The following is a 19,302-nucleotide window of genomic DNA, read 5'->3' as shown; positions in this document are numbered from 1 at the left end:
AAGGCCAAGAATGAATTTTGCTAAGTACACACTGGTGATCAAACTGACTGTAAGATATTTCAGCTTAATGTTTCTTCCTCCCTGTAATTTTGTTTGATTAGATTTATCTAGTTCAGATTTATCTGTAAACGAAGTTATTGCAGTGGATTGCCTAAAACCGCCTCTGTCAGTCAGAAGGTCTCCACGTCTTGCAGAAAACGGCACTAGTTTGTACTGCTTGTATTCTTTTTCTCTGAAAATGGGACCCAACAACTTGCTTTCTAGATAACACGCTAGTCTTGTGATCTGCAAATAGTGGGCTTTTTTATCAGTCCCTTCACGTGCGCGTCCTGTCGTGGTAAGATGCAAGTTGGCTTTGTAGCCTCCTCTTGCAGAACCGCGTCCATCGCTCCAGTCATCCCAGGAACCCGGTTCCTCCGTGCCAGCGGGGAGGGATTGTGCTTCCCTCGGCTCGTTTCAGCATCCTACTCAAAGCCCTGGCCAGTTGTCCCGGCACCAACGCGGCACGTGTGGCAGGAGCCCCTCAACCCACCCAGCCATTGAAGACACTAGGGAACGACAGCTCCTGCAGCCTCATCCCTCCCTCGTTCTCAAGCATCGCTTCTGGACCCCCCGAGCGCCTCGTGCAGGTGCGGCGAAGCCCGTCGTAAACCCCCCGGGCTCCCTGCGGGGCTGGGGGTCAGTGGAGAGGAGCTGGTGCTGTCTCACGGAGGCCTGTGGTGAAAGCCTGCTGCCTTGCGCCCAGCAAACTTGAGGCAAATCGGCTGTGAAGTGGAAACATGCAAATTAAAGCGGGCTAAATCACAGGAGGATTAGGCTGTAGAGATTTAAGACAGCTTTATTTCAGTATGGAAACACCGACGCAGGACTTAATGTCCTTGAAGTTCTTGCTCGTTGTCTTCATAGTTAAGATGGGTGGTCGGAGACACCAGCAAACACAGAAACGAGCCCCTTTCTCGAGGTAACTGGTTACATCATGGTAACTGTGGTGTTTCGGAAATGGTAAGCGCTATTCTTTGGGCTGGCTCCTTCGGCTGGTCAGCTGGGAGCGCGGAGGGGCTTTCGTCAGCTTCGCCTCCCATGGGGCACGAGAGCTTTGTGCGGCCTCCAGGCGTGGGCTTCCACATCAGGAGGCGCGTGGTCGGGGGTTCGTCTGGCAGCGACGCCTGTACACAAGCGGCCTCTCGCCAAACACCATTAGCTCGCCCTGCCTGGCGTTCCGCTGTGTTTTAAGCGAAATGCCACCCAGAAGCATTTAGGTCGGTGCCTTGTGTTTTGCCAGAGATCGGCCGGCGAGGCAGAGTTGTGAACTGAGAGGGGGAAGACCCACGACTTCTCTCGGTGGTTAGTGTGGCCCTTAATCGTCTCGGCAATTAGCTTGGCCTCATGCAAAGTTGCTTCTCACAGCTGAAGGACGAGCTTTTTACCGCAGCCTTGGAGCCCATGAGCACCTGGTATCTGCTCTTCGCTGGCGCTTACCCGCGGTAACCCGCGGGCTTTGCAGTTTTGGTGGGCGCTGCCAGCTGACGTCCTTCATGGTGCTGTGTTCCCCGCCATCCTCCAGCCGCCGTGGCCTTTCTCTGCAGTCGTTCCAGTTCGTCAACACACGTCTTAGAAACCAATTACTGGAACGGTAAGTTTTTATCAGCGCTATTAAGGAGTAAAATTCCCTTTATGCCCTCTCTCTATTTTTAGTGTTTATGAACGAAAATTGCTTTTTTCAGAGGATGATGCTCTAAAGAGAGCTAAGCAGTTTGTTTTCACACATGTTGTTGTGTTTTATGAATATTTCAAATGGTCTGTCTTTCCTTGCAAGGATGACTTGTTTCTGTAATCTTTTGGGTATACATTTTATTGGGTAAATTCTGTACTCCGTAAGAAAAAAAAATCACCTTAAGTTCAGAATTCCTTTAAATGACTTAGCACACTAAGGCAACTACGCATTAAGGGGAAGTAATTTTATAAAATAGATACTCTAAATGAGAGAAGAAGTTCCTGACTTAATGTTTTCCGTAGCTTGTTGTATTTTAGAAAAAAAAACCTATGGCGTTGGTAGCTTTAAAACAGAATGGCACTACAAAGGCAACAGGTACAATGACCTAAGCAAGGTCTCATGCAACTTGCAGAGGTGCTCTTTGCCTCTTCAGCAGAAAGTTTTTTACAACTTTGTGTTGCATAAAAGAAAAATTAGAAAAAAGCGATTGTATGCAAATGGGTTTCTAACATTTCTTGAAAAACATCTGGTAAGAATGAGTTTTATACGCTTGAGGGATAAAGCTGTAGAAAACACAGTCCTCCATTAAAGTGGCCTAAAAATTAAATACTATTTGTGTAAAATGAGATTTGCTTTATGGGGAAGGGATTGATTGTGTATTGGTATCAAAGAAGAATTTTATCAAAAAAAGGTTTTGATTTTAGTAGTGATTATCTGTTTAGCCATGGATACCTTCTTTGAAACAATTCTTGGTATAGGAATGTTGAAGTGCATGCAAGAACAGAATGTCCCATTTTCGTTGCGTTTCAGTTATCGTGGAGTGCTATGAAAAGAAATATGGGGTCTGAAGACAGACATTAAGGGGCTACATCATCCCTATGGTCCTTTGTGCGTTCCCTGATCTGAAGAGAGGTGGCCTTCTGTTAATGTTCCAGATTTGATGCCGTTCACAATCCTTACCAATAAAGATGCTGAGTTTGAGAACGCACGCAGAAGACCGTTACCTTCTCCATTTCTTAAATCCAAAGATGGGGTTTTGGGTGCTGTCATGCCGGCTGGGGTCTGGCAAGGCACAACTCCAACCACTGATGGTTTTGCTCAGAGTAGTGGGAGAAGTCATGCAGAAAACAGCTGGCACCTGGTAAAATTTCTGCTGCTGATCTGGGATTTACCTGGGTTGTGCTTAATGCTGGTCACACCACAGGTTGAAATTACTGGAAAAGTCTTGCCATAGCCACAAAGTCACTGTGTTGCTCTGGTTTTCCTCAACCGGTCTTGCTTATGTGCCCTTTGCCTCCTGCTTCAGGCTGGTACCTTCCATGCTCAGATCCAGCCTTTGCTCTTCTGCCACCCTGGCTCCTCTTTTTATTTTTTTTTTTTTTTCCAAATGATGGCAAATGGATGGGGGGTTTCACACTAATCCTTCTCCAAACCTTTAAAGTAAAAGGGGATGTGAAGGGAGATGGTGCAAGTTCTGCCTCATGGTCAACCTCATCTTCCTCCCTGAAGCCTTTTGTCTTCAGCTGAGAAGCATTCCAGAGCTTTGCTGGCTCCAGCCGTGCATTTCGGTGTCTAGCACAAATGTGGGAGCCCAGTATGGGGCTTCTGGAAGCAACCCTAATGCAAAAAATGGATGTCCCACTGACGTTGATTTGTAGCCTCATTTCTTGATAACAAGAAGGGTGTGTACTATTTCAGGGAAGAGATAGGCAAATCATTTCAATCTCTGCTTGTCTCTAGTTATCACTAAATCAGCTTTAACCTTCTTAAACTCACTTCTAAAAGCTTTCCTCTTCAGCTCACCTCCTGCAGTTGTTCCTCAGATGCTTGACTGGATGTCCTTTTTCCCTCTTTCTTCCAGTTTTCTGAATGCCTTTTGTCTGTATTTTCCCTTCATAACCAAGTGTCCTCTTGAGCCTCAGTCAGCTGAATCACTGAACCGTCTTCAGGTCCTTTCCAAAGTCTTTTATCTTCCTCAAGTGCTCTGTAAAGTCAGTTATCGTTATTTTATTTTAGGTAAGGATACATATAGAATCTCTGTCCTCATATATATATTTTAAGTCTCTCACCTTTGGGCTTCTCACAGCATCCCGTTTCTTTTTGTGGAAGAATCAGGCTGCAGTCAACCCCTAGGCAGAGGAGTTTGTTGCCTGAACATAACTGGAGCAGAGTTGTAGCCTACCACGTAAGTAGGTAGGCATCACTTAATTTGCCACAATCCTGTAGTTAGGTCCAGGTTTTGCAGTCTGAAGTAGTTGCCCCAGAGAAGCCATCTGATTGCTGGTCGTCTGATGCGGAGCTGAAATGTGAACACGGCGTGGGGCCCGTGAGCAATGCCTGCCCTCAAGGGGAGGGCCCTATGCAAGAGTCTGTGCTCTGCATGTTCCGGTCAAGAACTCAGCTGCGGGTTCCCAGACTCATTGATGTCTTCCCTGTGCTTTGATCAGCCTGGCTTACGCTAGATACCACACTTAAAATTTCATAAATTAGAGTATTTAGTTCACTGAGACTGTGCCACCCTTTATAATTGGTGTTACCACTTTTGAAATTCTTTAGCTGCACGCCGGGATTTCGGTTTTATGTTTGCTGGCATACGCGCTCCTCCACGGACCTGCCGTCAGGCTGGGTGCTGCGCAGGAGCTCGTGCCGAAATCCAGATCTCCAAGCAGCGGGGCATTTTATTCTCCAAAGAGCAACAGGCAGTGAAGGAGATGCTTTAGCATTAAAGGTTTGTTTTAAGGAAGCAACTTACCTAGATGAACATGGTGAGAAAACCTCCTGACCTTTCCTACGGAAGAAAAAAATAACTCCTTGTGGAAGTGTTTTGACAGAATCCAAGTTTAGCTATGATGGTGTTTGTAGTTAATTATATCAAGATCATGTTTCTTTTAGTAAAAACACCATTTTGGCATGACCTACAATTAAATGGAGTTTGACACTAAAGGACTCGCTTGCATTTTTAAGCGACAAAAATCAGAATTGTCTTACTCATTGGGGCAGTGAGAGAAGACTTGCTCACCTCTTGCTTCGTTTGTAGTAGATGTCATGTAGATGTAATGTAACCCAAATTTTATACAGCTGTGAATAACTTGTCTTCAGCTTGGATGCTGCTCAGTTGGGTAATTTCCAATGGCGGGGTCAAAATAAAGGTGAGTTTTTAACTTTTGTACCCAACTGATGCCCATCTTTCTACTTTTCTGTGCACGCTGTCGAGACTTTTGAGAGTGATGGATGCCACAGAGAAGGTGGTAAAAGTATGATGAAGGAAATATGAGAGGAAGGGGGAACTTGTGTGGGTGTTCGTCCTTGTTCACGCACCCTTCTTTGGAAAAGGATGTGCTGTTTCTCTGGCAGCACACATTGGAGTAGGGGAACACCGACTGACTGTCCTCTTCCATCTTCTCTACAGAGCCCTGGGGGGGCACAGGAGTATCGTGGTCATTGCTCTTCAGTTGGGGTAGGTCATCCAATATAATAAGGATGCAGGGAGGGGACAAAGGCAATTTTTAGGCAAAATATTCTCATGGGCCTTAGAAAGCATACATTTAATTTTTCCTCGCTTTAACATGTTAGTGTTTGGTAGCAGTGCTCCTTACTCTAGCTGAAGGAGTCTTTGGGGAGGGGGAAAATAGCCATCTTGTGCTCACCTTTGGTTGATGCTGGGAAAAGTGGGAGATGGCTATTTTAACTGCTTGACCTACCATTTATATAAGCAACCTTTTGCTAAATTCAAATGTTCTCAGTGTCAGGGACCTTTCAGTTGCAACTGGTTGCGTAAGGACTTGCGCGCATTGGATGGGCAGGCAGTGGCGGCGGTCGTCTTGCCACCTTCTGAAATGCTGCTCAACAGGTGGTTTGTGAAGCTACTTAACAGACACAGCGAGCAACCAACTAGCCTATATCCTTTAATAAAAAAAAATAGAACTTGAACTCTAGAAGCTTGTAGTAACGAAATTAAGTTGTCCTTTTAAAAGAATAAGTTCATTCATAGAGGTTTCTTATTACACTGCTTCTTCTTTAAGAAGGCTGGTTTAGAGTGGGTTTCAAAGAAAAAATTATTCCTTGTGAAAGCATGTAAAACTGTTATAATTAAATGTGGGTCTTAATTATTGCGTTGTAGTGGAACTGTTATGTTAAAACTCACGTGTTAAAACTCATCCCTACGTTGCTCTGGCTCTCCACATGTGTGGGAACAAGTGCCTGTCCAATACTGATAACAGAAAATGATGTTCTGGTCTTCAGACTGGGATATTTTCAGCAGAGTAAGTGCTGAGTTATTCTGTATTTAAAAGGCCGTGCTGATGTCAGTGGTTTGGGCATAAATGCCAAGAAAAAGCTTGCTTTGAGTGAGAATCATCACTCTGACGTTGGGAAACCTTATTGTGCACGGAGTACTGCTAGGATGGGGGACGCAGGGAAAATCTGCCATCGTCCTTTAGGGTTTGGGTACTGGCAGTGGAAAGGCTGATTCTTCCTCTTAGCCCACGTCGATACTGATGGGCTTCCTTAAGAAAAGGGTTTTGTAATTATTCCCGGTCCTTTACCACCCTGCTATGTTTTGGTATGTTCACTTTGATGCAGCTTTAAAAAAAGAAGAGTTGAGGTTTTTAATAGAAATCTTAACTCAGGCATGTGTTTCATAGTGTTTGTGTTAAGGATCTGAAGTGCAACACCTGCATGTTTCGCAGAAATAAGAAACTGCTTTAGTGTAATTTCTCTGTGCTCTCATGGAATCTGAATATTTTGAGGTTATCTGAATTTCTCTAGAAAACTACTTGTGTTTAACATTCTCTTAAAATAGCGGGTTTTTTTCCCCTATGCATCTTAATCATTTCGGATGGATAACAAGTAACATCCCGGGTCCTCATGCAGCTGAGGGACCCAAGTATATGGGTTATTTGGAAGCTAAAGCCCTGAGAGACGGGACTACAGAAAGCTGTGGGCTACTTGCCCATTTGAACGTATGCTTCTCTTCTTGGACCAGGGTCTGGTTTTCTAATAAACTGCTGAAAACACTGCAGCCTTTGAGCAATCCATGAGATTTTTTGAGAGCTGCTGAACGCTCCCCTATTACAGTTTGCTATTGAGGTGCCGGGTTTGCTGCTTTTACATATTTTTTTTTTTTAATTCTTTCATGGCGGAGGAGATTGCGTTGTACATTTTGGGGCTTTTCGTACAGCTGGGAGTCACTTGACTGGTGGCAGAAATGAGTTGACTAACCTGTTATTAATAACCATTCATTCATTTGCTGTTTAAAATGACCAGAATATGTCTTTTTAGTAAAATTATAGCACATACTGCAGGACAGGTAGTTCCTAAGAATTTTGTTTCACCTTCTCCTTTGATCTTAGAGAGTTAACATACCATGGCTTGATTTCTAACCAAATTGGTACATTAGATCTTGAGCTGTTGTTAAAGCTCCCGTTCTGCCTCCGCTCTGCCGTGCGGTTTTCCTCGGCGGTGCCCAGACCTGCCTTCGGCAACTTGTGTTTGTGTTTGCTGCTGCTTCTTCCCCTTTTAACAACACCGATTCCCTTCCTTCGCCTCGCAAGCCGGTAGGATGGAGCGGGCGCGGGAGAGCAGGGGCTGGCCGCGGGTTCTCCATGTGGCTTTGGCAGAGGACCAGCCTTCCTTCTCAGCAGTGGGTAGGTGACTTTGATCTCCCAGCTCCTCTCAATGTCGTTAGGTAGCTGACAGCATTTCCTCGTAGCCGTAACTGCTTTTATCACACAACTTCCTTTCAAATGGCCTGGCGCTTTACCAGCTGGCACCATCTCTCCTTGCAAGCGAACCTTCGCTTCGGTTCTCATCGCATCACCTTGCCCACTCTGCCTCAGGATCCCTTCCATCTACGTGAATGGCACCGCTGTGCTTTGACGGGAGTTGTAATGGGAAAACAGTTCTTCCTCGATGCATCCGAACGAGGAGGAGATGTGATGTCTGCTGTCCTCCTGAAAGTTCACTGTTTAACTCTTGGCACTCCTGCTGCCTTGCTGGTTTGTCTGCTGGCTTTTCTTCTTGCCAATGCAGAGGTCATCGGTTTGCCCGGCTCCAGAGAGAACCCCGTAAGAAGGTCCAGGCCTTCGTGGAACCCACCTTTGCTGTGTATCCCTCAAACTCACCCATGGATATCTAGCTGGGTAAATTTATTTTTTTTTTTCCCCCTCATGGGGATTTTTTCATGCATAATCTCAGGATGAGACTTGCAGGCTCCTGCTCTGTCTCCTCCATGTTTAATTCTCTTTTCTAAGGTATCACTTTCCCTTGAAGGAGGTTCATAGTGAGACTGGAGAGAAGCATATGAGAAATCCATGTGGGTTTGTCTCTTCAGAACTATATCAGATCTTCCTTCAGCCTGCCTCTTTGACTTGGGTATCTGGTAAGGTGAGGAGCTTCTTGTACCAACAGCGAGACAGATGGATCAAAGAGGTTCAGTTGCCGGGTAATGCTTGAAACAAGGAGTCAGGTGAAATTAGCTTCCCAGGAATGCTTTTTAAGAAGGGATATATATTTTTTGTTTTGCTTCTGGTTTTTGTTGTTATTTATTTAGACATTTTTGCCTGTGGAAACTCAGGTGGATTTTGGTTAGCTATCCCCCCAGCATGCAAGGAAAGCCCAAGGAAAACATACAAGGAGAAGCTTGCCACAGTCATATGAAGTCTAAAGTGACAAGTAGTCCAAGCTGACTCTTGATTCCATTATCTTTAATTGCAGTAAAAGCTCTGGCATCATCCAAGACGCTCGTTTGTTAAAGAAGTTGTTGATTAAAACAAGACGGAGTAGGATAATGATTGGAAAGGAGGTGGTGAAACTTGAGTGTCTCCCTTTGGAGCTCCTCTGTCCTGCACAGGCTCATCTGCTGGAGACATCTGTGCAATCAAGTTTTAATTCCTGGCCTTCTCACAGGCGCCGTGACATGAACTCTTTGCATTCTTGTTAAAGGTTTATCTATTTTATGTTGCGTATTTGGCAGTGCTCTGTTTCATTTGTGAAGTGTTGGGCTTTCCTGCTGCGGCAGGACACGATGCTGAAGGTGCTCAGGAGATCGGGGTGGTTCTGCAGCCACCGGTCAAGAGTGTTGGAGTCTTTTGCAGTAGTTTAGATGGGACCATCAGAAATGCAGCTGGTTTGTAAGAACTAGATATTTAGCCATGAAAGTTTATATTTTTCCAAACTCTGAAGTACTGCTCTGAGGCTGCATGCAGGAAAACAGTGTAAAATGTTATTTTCTGTCTCTTGTTGATGTAATTTGGTGGTTTTTTTCTTCTCTGAGTAAAGGGACATTTTTTAATGTCTTAAACCTAAGATGGGGAAAGTAGGATAAGTTGGCTGCTCTTCAAGTTCTGATTTTCTTATTGTCGTGAATAAAACTTTGTGCGTAGATCTCTCATAGGTTTCTAATAAATGCTAATGAGATCTTTTTGGGGAAGGCATTAGGACCAAAAAAACCTGGTTCTAGAAATCCAGAATCACTGCGCCCTTATTATGTCTTCAGGTCTCAGTAGTAATCAGCAAAAAGTTTCTTTGCGATGAATGAGTGAGTGACATTTACAGCTCCATCTGTTGCCTACGGCGCGGTGCCTCACGATGTGTTTCGGTGGGTGATGGGATGATTAATTTTGGTTCCCATTCATGCCGCGTGAAATGTTCTCATAGCGGGGAATGACTCCAGCCCTTGCTGAACTGCAGCATGTGTGGTGCTTGTAGGAAACCTCAGCTGCTGTTTACTCCTCGCTCGTGCACCGAGGAAGGATCCAGGCTGCGTTTGCCTTCACCCACGCGGCTCCGTCAGCAGGATGTGCGAAAACACCGGCGGCTGCGTGTGCTGACCGGCCCGCTTGCGAGGGATGGCTCCCCTAGCACAGCCTGGTGAAGCCTTTTTCAAGAGAATAAGCTGCGTATCGATGGTAATGTGGGTTGTTTGTGGGTTTTTTTCCCCCTCACCTATATAATTTCTGCCTATATTTGGGGCGTCTAGTGTGCTGTAGATTACAGCCAGCTAAATCAGGCTCTCCGAGGGTGCTGCGCCGTGTCCTCGTCCGCATCGCTCCGCTTTGCACACAAAATACCCTTCTTTTATCCTGGCACTGCAGTCAGATACTGCAGTAGCTTGTTTCTATTAATAGCTCTGATCTCACCATCTCTTAGTGTTTCGGCGAGTTTTGATGTTTTTCGGAAGTGGAAGCCCCGCCGGGAAAGAGTGCCTCGGCTGCCCAGCACCGCGCGGGCTGGCGGAGGGGACGCCGGCGCTGCTGCCGGCACCGCTGCCCACTGCTGCCGGCACCGCGCGGGCAGAGCAGGCGGTTCCCGGCAGGAGGGGACTCGCCTCTCAAATAACACAAGTCTTCCGTCCAGAATAAGCCGCCGTGAACGCTCCCTCGGCTGCGCTCGAAGCGAGCGGTCGCTCCTCGCCTCCTTTCCGGGCTGATTTCAAGCAAAATTAGTGCGGTGGGTTTTAGAAAACGGCGTTTCGTGGCTTTGAAGCGTGTCTGCTGCAAGCGCCGTGCTCCTGGCGCGCCAAAGTCGTTTCTGCTGGCGATGACCCGGTGCCCGAAGGCTTTGCAAAATATAGGAAATCTTTTTAAAAATCAAAAGCTGTTGCCAGAGAGCAGGGGCAGCCCCCAGGGAATAAAATCAATGGAATAAACACATGATTTTTTTGCTTCTGCCCGGGGATGAAAGCAGCTGAAAATAATGCTGGGAGGGGGAGGTCCACGCACATGCCTGCTCCGTGCCGGGATGGCGCTGGTTCAGCGCGGCGGGATGGGGCTGTCTGCGACGGCGGCAGCCGAGAGCTTGGGGATGCTGAGCGCGTGCTCCGGGGGTTGTATTATTTTTGTGGCTGTGTGTGTGCTGGAAGGCTGACGTGCCGCTGTTGGCAGAATCTGTCTGGAGGGCAACGCTTGCACGCCAGTAATTAGAAAGCGAACTCATTAGTTAGAAATAAAGCGCGAGTCCGGAGAGGACGGGAGATGGGGAGCGGGGGGAGAAGCTGAGTCAATGGTTTCTGGAAAGCCCTGGCCGGGGAGGCTCAGCCGCAGCCGGCCGGAGGAGCGTCCCCTCCCTGGTGTGCAGCCATTTGGAAAGGCACCAGGGACTATAGAGTTACTGTGGGAGCTGAAACGCGCTTTTATCGGGGGCTTGTGCGCTCCGTCTCCTAAGCTCGCTCTGCCCCAGACACGTGGTGGTATGTCCCAACTTTATACACTATTGGGGCTGGCGGGGGGATTCTGCTTTTCTTCCTCCCGCCTTGACCAGCCGCTCGTCGCCAGCGTTTCGCAGCACATTTGGGGAGGCTGATGCGGTTTCTCCCGTCAAGCCGAAGGGAATTGCCGAGTGAAGGAGGAGCAGGGCGGCTGGGAAGGAGCTCTGTCAGCTCGGGGTCTCTCTCTGTGCTGGTGGGAGGGGGTCTCGGGGAAGACGTTTCATGCACTCGCCATCTGAAGGTGATGTCTTAAAATGTGAGAGGGGCAGTTTTCTGTGCCGCTTAAATAAAAAGAAAAAAAAAAAGATAATCATTGTGGCAACGGCTTTTGATTTTTTTTTTTTACACAAAATAGGTTGAGAAATAATCTTGAAGGTCAGCTTAAGTAAAGGTTATGCTGAAACGAGACTGAATTTAAATCTTTGCTTCAAATATCTCGTATATGTCTTACACTGAAATTTTGGTTTAACATACGTTTTAGTGTGTTTTCAGGACCGAATCCTTCTATATTTTCGTCCTTTAAGGGCTTGCCTGAAAATGCTGTATCAGAGAACTGGAAGTTAGTTACTGTTAGTTTTATTTAAACGTGTGTGCACATAGTTAGGTAGTGTCACCTTCCCCTAATCCCATCCAAAATGCTCAGTACTTGTAGAGAAGTTATTTTCCTTTTTGGAGCATGGAAGAAACTCAACATATGACTGATCTGGTAACGTGTTTCTCTGCAGCCTTTATGTGAAATGATTTTAATGTCAAGCATTTTTTTGGTAGAAAACGTACCCTTGCTTTCAGGTTTGAGATTATCAGTTTGTTTACAGCGAGTGTGTTTAATGACTGAAATGTATTTAAGATGACTTCCACTCAGCGGCGGTACGGGCAAGCTGCGAGACGTCAAATTTACAGCCTCAACCACGAGGCCGCCCTGTGCCGGCGATCGATGGGGACTAGAATGCTTTAGGTCTTAATTAACGTACAACACACAGGCAGGCTTTGATGCATAGCCATGTTTTATTTATTTTGGGAGGGGAAAAAAAAAAACCAGCGGAGTGTTTCTAACTTGGTATAAAAACAATGGTAACTTGACTGTGAAAAAAATCCCTCTATGCCTAGGTTAAAAAAAAAAAAAAAATATTCCTCCTGTTTTCTCCTTCTGTTCCTCCAGGGAAGGAAAAGGCAGGCAGAACATGAGATAGTTTATTATTCATAATCGCGATCTTGTCTTCTAATTCATGGGTTTGGCATCTCTCATTAAAACTCTGAATATAGTCTTTGTGCTTTTGCTAACGTCATGAATCTGATTGTATTAATATGTTCTCAAGGCAGAACCTATAAAAGCAATTTTCTAGTCTACCATAAAATATTCATAAGAATACAGGCCTTTTTGTTTTGATGATGTGTTCATTAAGCGGAGAAGGTTTTATTGTTTTCGGGAGGGCTCCGTAGGTCAGAAGCACTCGCCGCTTCTGTGGGGAGCTCATGGCATTTCAAATAGGGGGTTTTTTGAGACTGAAATAGTACGAGTCGGGGATGACGCAGCCTCCGCCGGGACTCTGAATGGGAATTGTGGTCGCGATCTCTGCAGCTGGCGCCCCGTGCGTCGGGCGTTTCGGGGGGGATGAGACCCTTCGGATGGGAAATGGGAGGTTCCTCGAGTTTTAAGGCTCTTTCTAGGGAGTAAAGCAGGAGTCATTCATTATCACGAGGAGTAGTGTGTTCCTTCTGGCTGAAATTGGATTTATTTTAATGTGGTGAAAGCTTTTGTCTTCCACTTTTAGGAAACGCGGCGTTTGGATCGTAAAGGTGTGTGTAGAGAAACGCACGCGGGTTTCAAGGGAAATCGCATTTAGCCTAAACAGCGTTAACAAATTGAGTGAGCTGTAGTGAAGATAAACAGATTTACGTGGAGACTGGGTAAGCGGGAGCGAGTGACTGCTTCCTCGTTATTAGTAACGCTGACCTTTAGTCCACGTGTATAAAAGATGGGAGACGTTATTGCCAGGTGCTCAGAAATCTTTGGCCGGACGTAAAAATAGTCAACGCATTTAAAAGGCTTATGATTCACAGAGCCCGCTGCGCTGTTTGGTTTACTGACTCACCGGGTTTGATCCTCTAGGATTAACTGTTTCGAGCTCTCCTGGAGCCTCGGGGGCTATAAAGTTGTGTTAAATCATACTCAAGATGATCCTTGGGGAGTTTTGGAGCTCTGGGGTATTTGTCTATAAATTTGGGGGGGAGGGCATAGTAGGGGAGCTCCAGCAGCGCTCTGCTCGTCTCCGTACCCAACGCTTGCCAGGACATCTTTTCCACGTGGACTCCGTGCGTTGGTGATGGTCAGACGTGTCTACGTCCTTACGTTGGATGATGCCTATAGGTCTGATTCGGTGGGGTAAGACCAAGCTGGGTTGTACGATTCTGTTCGGGCTTCTTTTGAAAGTGGACCTAAGGCTGGGAAAAGCTGTGAAATGGCGCGGCAGCCCGTGGAGTTCCTCCAGGTTTGCCACGCGATAAAAACGCTGCTATGCCAGGACTAATCGCTGCGTGTCGTTCGTAACGTACAGCGATTGCATTAGCAGTGCTCAGGATATACTGTCCGTATGCGGGCGGGTGCGTTGGGTTCTTGACAGCCACGGCGCATCGTGTTCTCGAAGGTGGGTTGCTTTTGGGGTGTTCTTTTTGGTTTCGACCAAATAGCTGCAAATACCTAGTTTGCATTGGGACTTTTTTTTTCTTTTTAATTTCCTCCCCAGTCTCTATAAAGATCCAACACACCACTGGGATTTTTGCTGGCCTGGAAACTTTTCTCTTGTGCTTTTCCAGGACACGTCCTGTTTCCCACAGTCCTTGGGACAGGTGATGGGTTCAGGTTGCACCTCTTGGCCCATACACCGTGCTGCTGGCGCAGGTACCGTATAGATATAGGGCTGTTACGGGGTTGCCCGAGCTCGAGCAGTGCCCGAGGAATCCAAAATGTCCTTCTGTCACTCTGAAATCCTGGCAAACCTGGGTCTAATTTCAAGCCTCGCATCTGAGAGGAGAAGCTTCTGAAGCGATAGTCCGTGAAACGAGAAAGCCTCCGCACGGCCAGCTCTGAGCTGGCGGCTCCCACTCGCGCGCGGGGAAAACGGAGGAAGGGTTTTTCCTCCACGAGCGGCTGCAGCAGTTGCCATAGGGATGCTCCGTGGGCAGGAATGGGAAGGGGCTGCCCGCGGTGCCGACCATGTAGGAGACCGTCAGCCGTTCCCGAGGAGGGCTTCGGAACGTGGTTTTTAGGTGGGTTTGAACGGTTACCTACGGGAGAGAGCGTGGCGTTCTCCCCGAAATCCCTGGCTCGGCGACCCGCAGCGAGGAATCCCGGCTCTGGTCCTGCGGGGGAGAGAGGGGAGCGGAGAAAAGGCCACAGGAAGGAAAACAATAGGGAAGTGGAGGGAAGAGCTTGTGGGTTGAAAAATAGCAACACTTCCAGTAATGTGACCTTTTGCAGAAAATGTTTCCATCCAAAAAAAAAAAAAAAAAGTCTCCTCCTCCCCGGCACAAGGGGAGCGCAGGGAGGGGGAAGGACGCGGCTCCTGCAGCTTTGGGGGGGACGTGTGTGACGGAGGCGGCCCCTGCACCCTATAGGTCCCTATAGGTGCTGGGCAGGAGGGGCGGCGTGGCGGGGCTGGTGGGTAGCGTTGCGTTCCCAGCCTCGGGGGAGCGCCTGGGCACGCGGGGCTGCCGGCTGTGGGGTACGCAAAACCACGACCCCTCTTCTCCAGAAGTGTTAAGAAACTCCGCTCAGATAATTTTCTCTCTGTAGCGTCCTCCCCCCTTTTTTTTGCACGTTTATTTTCAAATAAAAGCAATGGTTTGGGGTTTGTTGTTTTTTTTTTTCTACTGTGCTTTCCATTTCCTACACGAAGCTATATTTCTCTACTAAACTATATTTCTCTGGTTTTGAAGAGGCGATGACGTTCTCCCTGGAATTGGTCTTGTGTAGACCGAGCAGAATGTCTACATTCATCTCTTGGTACGTGATTCTGGTTTTGTTTTCTGCCTTCAGCCCCAGCAGCGTTGGCCTGGCTGTGCTTTTTAAAACCCCACCGCTTTGTTCAGTGTCCCCCTTTCCAAGGAGCTGCCGTCTGGGATGGAGTTGCTTTTCCGGTGGTCCCTGTCCCTGCGTTATGGCCTTGCCCTTGGCAGCAGGGCAGTTAATTTTGGTTTACGTGGGGCCAACTTACAAAACACCCCAGATTTTTCTGAATTACTCCACTATTTTACTTTTTTTACAGTTTTATTTTCCTGTGCCTCTATGCTTCGTTTAGCTTCAGATTTTACCAGCATCGATTTCTTACACATTTCTCAATTACTGGCAAAAATAAAGAAATGGATCACGTTTGGGGAAAACCCTGGTGAAACTCTTTCTCTGGGACTGATGATACCAATGCCCTGAGAGAGGTTACGTGTGGGCGTTTGCTGGGTGTCACGCTGGCTCTCTCCGGGGGATGGCACAGAAGGGTGACGGTGATGTGGCTTGTGTGACTGGGGCTGCGTGCCACGCTCGGCACAGGGTCCTCGTTTATTCCCAACGACTTACAGTTGATTTCAAGTGACCTCCAAGGACGTGCTGCTTGGAAGGACAGAGTCAACTTGTCCTGCGCTCCTGTCTCACGTCCTTGAGGAGGTGGCTGCAGTCGGACCTAGGGTTTAATGATCAGGCTTGGAGTGAAATACGAGTTTAATTTTGGATAAAATGAAAGTTCCTTTTCAAGTACTATTTTCACAGGTGACATACAGGTGGTGGAGGCTGGCGGTCCGTCTTAGTAAAACTCTTCCTCAAGCCTTTTGTGGTTCCTAAACGTTTTCCATGCTTTTTCCTTTTGAACTGGATTTATTTCACCAGCTGATTTATTTGTAGGCAGGGAGAAATCAGCTTTTGCATAGTAAAACTGCCTGTGTTTTTGCTTTGGCAGGAAGTCTGTCCTGCTGGGGCTGGCCTCGTGGTGGCTTGTACCGATGGTTTTGTAGGTGGGCGGCATCTCTACCCCCGTGAGATCCCACAGCCTTCCCCTTTCACGAGTCTTAGCAGATGTGCAACTGATCCAGCTGACGCTCCCTCCCAACCTTGCGCAAACACCTCTTAAATATTAAAAAAGAAAAGACTAGGTAAAATAAAAACCTCAACCCTTTACTTTCTAATTTTGTTGAAGCTCAGTGTTTTTGAAGGGTTTGCCTCTTTTTTTTCTGCAGATGATGGTCAAAGGTACCAGAAGGGTTATTGAGTGATTGCTCTGTAGAGAGAGGCATTAAAGGTGGCAGAAGTACGGGGTACATGTGGAAAGCAGAACTGTCATTCAGGTGGAATTTAGAAATTTTAGTCATTCATGGGATGGCAGTATTTTTTTTTTTTTTTTTTTTTAGCCGAAACAAGCCGAGTTCTGTTATTGCAAAGGTATTTTTTGTAGATGTCCGTTGCTGCCCTTTTTTACCAGAAGCCCGTTGTCTTCAGGGAGGTGCTTTTTCTGTGAGCAAAGAACTGATCTTTACTACACAGACAATCAAGGTGATAGTTTTCCCTTTCGTCTTCTCCTAGCATGCATCTCTTACGATGATGCTGAGTTACAGGTCCTCTTGGTACACGTTATCATTCTCTGCTGCAGCCTTGCTTGTGCTTCAGGTTTATCGCGCTTGGAGTTTGACAGAGGCAAGTCTTTGCATCGTCACCACTGCGGCACCTGCTCCCTATCGCTACCTGCGAGATGCGTTTGTGCCTTCCTGGTGGAAGCAAATTCGGTCTGTCACCGAAGCACTTAAGAATTTTTCTTAGCTACTTCGCTACCCGTTTGCTTTTGGCTAAGCTCCTTCCCAAAACTTGTTATAAAGGATAAAGCGCATAGCGTTTTTCTGCGTAAGTTTTTTAAAGTGGGACCCTCGTGTTCCCGACGCCCTCATTTGGTCCGTCATAAGTCAAGATTGATCCTTTCTGTGAAGTCTTAGATTAATCTTTATCCTTCTCATTTCATGTGATGCTAGAAGACTGGAACGGAGTTTGGGTTTTGAACATACGGACTGGTATCGGAATGGTATTGGAAGGGGTCATGTGCGATGTGTTGAAGTCCTTCGCTGTTAGAAAATGCACGTTTTTGTAGGAGGTGGCGGCTGGAGGAAGAATGCTTGAACTCTGAATTCCCGTAGTGCTTTTTTACCATTTAAAAATGGTGGGAGGCTAATGGTGGTGTTCTTGATTGGTTCCTCAAGGTCTTTGCTGGGCCCTGTATAAAAACTATACGGTACCCCTGTGTGAACGAGGAATAAATTCATCTCTGCTGTTGTCTCTTCATATTTGCAGTTGATGTGACCACAGCACTGCCCTTGCAAGTTGCACCGACTTCAGTCCCGATGGACCTGCGCTTGGACCACCAGTTTTCCATGCCTGTGACGGAGCCGACGCTGCGAGAACAGCAGCTCCAGCAGGAGCTCCTGGCGCTGAAGCAGAAACAGCAGATCCAAAGACAGATCCTCATCGCCGAGTTCCAGCGGCAGCACGAGCAGCTCTCCCGGCAGCACGAGGCCCAGCTGCATGAGCACATCAAAGTAAGTGACGGGCAGCCCTGCGTCGGGTGGCGTGCGAAAGCGTCCCCTCACCAGGAGGAGACGCACAGAGTAATTTATTTTTGGGGTGGAGACACCGTTTTGGTCTTGGTAAGCCCTGTTTAGGGAACGGCCTTTTGTAAAGAGCTGCAAGCACTGAGATCTAAGAGCGGGATAACGTTGAGGAGAGGAAGCCAGGTAAGCCGGCGTCACGTTAAACCTCACCCACCTGCCTGTCTATATTCAGAAATCCTGTGCCCTGCTGCCAGCAGGTGGCTTGCAAGACCTACATCTGAATTTGGAAAATCTGCGTAGCCTAATTTCAGTAGAATTTAACTCAACAGGAAAGCTTTTAGGCTACCTGTCACATATTTGGGAGCAGAATGGCGTATAAACCGCTCGCTGGACGTGCGCCGGCAGCGCGAGGTGCAGACCAGCCCTTCGGACCTTAGTGCCCCCGCAGGCGTAGGGAACATGGGTGCGGGTAGGGCTGCACGCCGTGAGATGTTTCGGGGTTGCGTGGCGAGTTAGGCACCGCGCGGGCGCTTTGCGCTGCGCCGTCACACGGGACGGAGAGGAAGCGTCACGCGCGGGATAAGTAGGGAGTACAGTTTAGAAGATGGCTGTTGCATAGTGAGGACGTTAGACATTATATAAATATTTCACAGTGACAGACTATCGCTATGGTAACATAAGCTTTCGGAATTGCTAATATGCTTCCTTTTCAAAGGGGGATTAACACTGCACGTGGTAAATAGCGTTAATGTAATATTAAAAAGCAACCTCAATTCAGCCTTATATAACTGTCATTTTAATACAAAATACATGTCAGAGTGGGGAAGATAGGATTAAAACTTAGCAGTGTATTATTTACAGACCTCTCAAACGCAGATATGAGCCCGGGTTTGTAAGAACAGTTGCTGTTTGAGGACTGATGAACAGCAAATGCCCGTGTCCTTAGCGGGTCCTCTGTGCTCCCTTCAGGTGTGGGGAAGTGCGTGCATGTACATACATTTTTATATGCAGTCATATGTAAGCGTAATAAGCGTGTATATGTATGTATACGCACGTTTCTATATGTATGGCTTCATGCACAAGAACCATTACAGCATCTGCAGTTCACGTATTGCATTCAACAGGAAAGGACGGGAAATTTCTGTGACAAATATTTCCATTATTTCCTTGTGATTACATGTGCCTTTAGATATTTGCCTATTAAAAACAAGAAAGGGTTGTTCAGATTTAATGGACAAGCTCAAAGGACTGATGACAGGAACATATTTGCTCTCATTTATGTTAAAACTATGACTGATTCGGGTAAAAGTCCCTGTTACAAGGAAGTCGAGATCTAATTTTGAGAAACCGGTTAGCACAGTATAACTAGACCATTAGGTAATGAGGTTCTTCCTTCAATGTGTAAGTTTGGCTAGATGAAAAACTTAAAATAGGAATGATATCGTCCTGTATGAAAAAGGCTGACCTGCAAGGTGATCTCCAACAGTAGTGAGTGTGTCATCGTGACCAGAACTGCTTTAAAAATAAAACAGCACATTATTGAAACAAACCTCATGATATCTCACAAATGAAATAAGCCCAAAACCATATACCAACATGTAATTATGATGCACTTTCTTTGTGAAAACATACTTCTTGCATGTGTGTTCATAAGTCAGTCCACGTGTCGATGACTCTCAGATTAAAACAACTTTCAGAAACTGGCAACTGTGTTAAGTGCAGTGACTATAGGTGCAGGGCAGGTATTATTTTTTCCAGAGACCTAAAATTTCTAATTTCATATTTGGACTTCAAACTTTGAGCT

The 19,302-nt window shown here is 46.8% G+C and overlaps 1 protein-coding gene across 1 annotated transcript in view; it reads left to right on the top strand.

Annotated features, from left to right (window-relative positions):
- Positions 1–19,302, top strand: part of HDAC4 (histone deacetylase 4) — a 164,755-nt gene that overhangs the window by 22,222 nt on the left and 123,231 nt on the right. The window contains exon 2 of the mRNA XM_082001548.1: positions 17,242–17,486. Coding sequence (XP_081857674.1) covers positions 17,242–17,486 — 245 coding nt within the window. The remainder of the gene's footprint in view (positions 1–17,241; positions 17,487–19,302) is intronic.

This window comes from Phaethon aethereus (genome assembly GCF_964289735.1).
Source record: "Phaethon aethereus genome assembly, chromosome: 6".
NCBI lineage: Eukaryota > Metazoa > Chordata > Aves > Phaethontiformes > Phaethontidae > Phaethon > Phaethon aethereus.
Note: the sequence above shows the minus strand (reverse complement) of the source record. Positions and strands in the feature narration are given on the sequence as shown.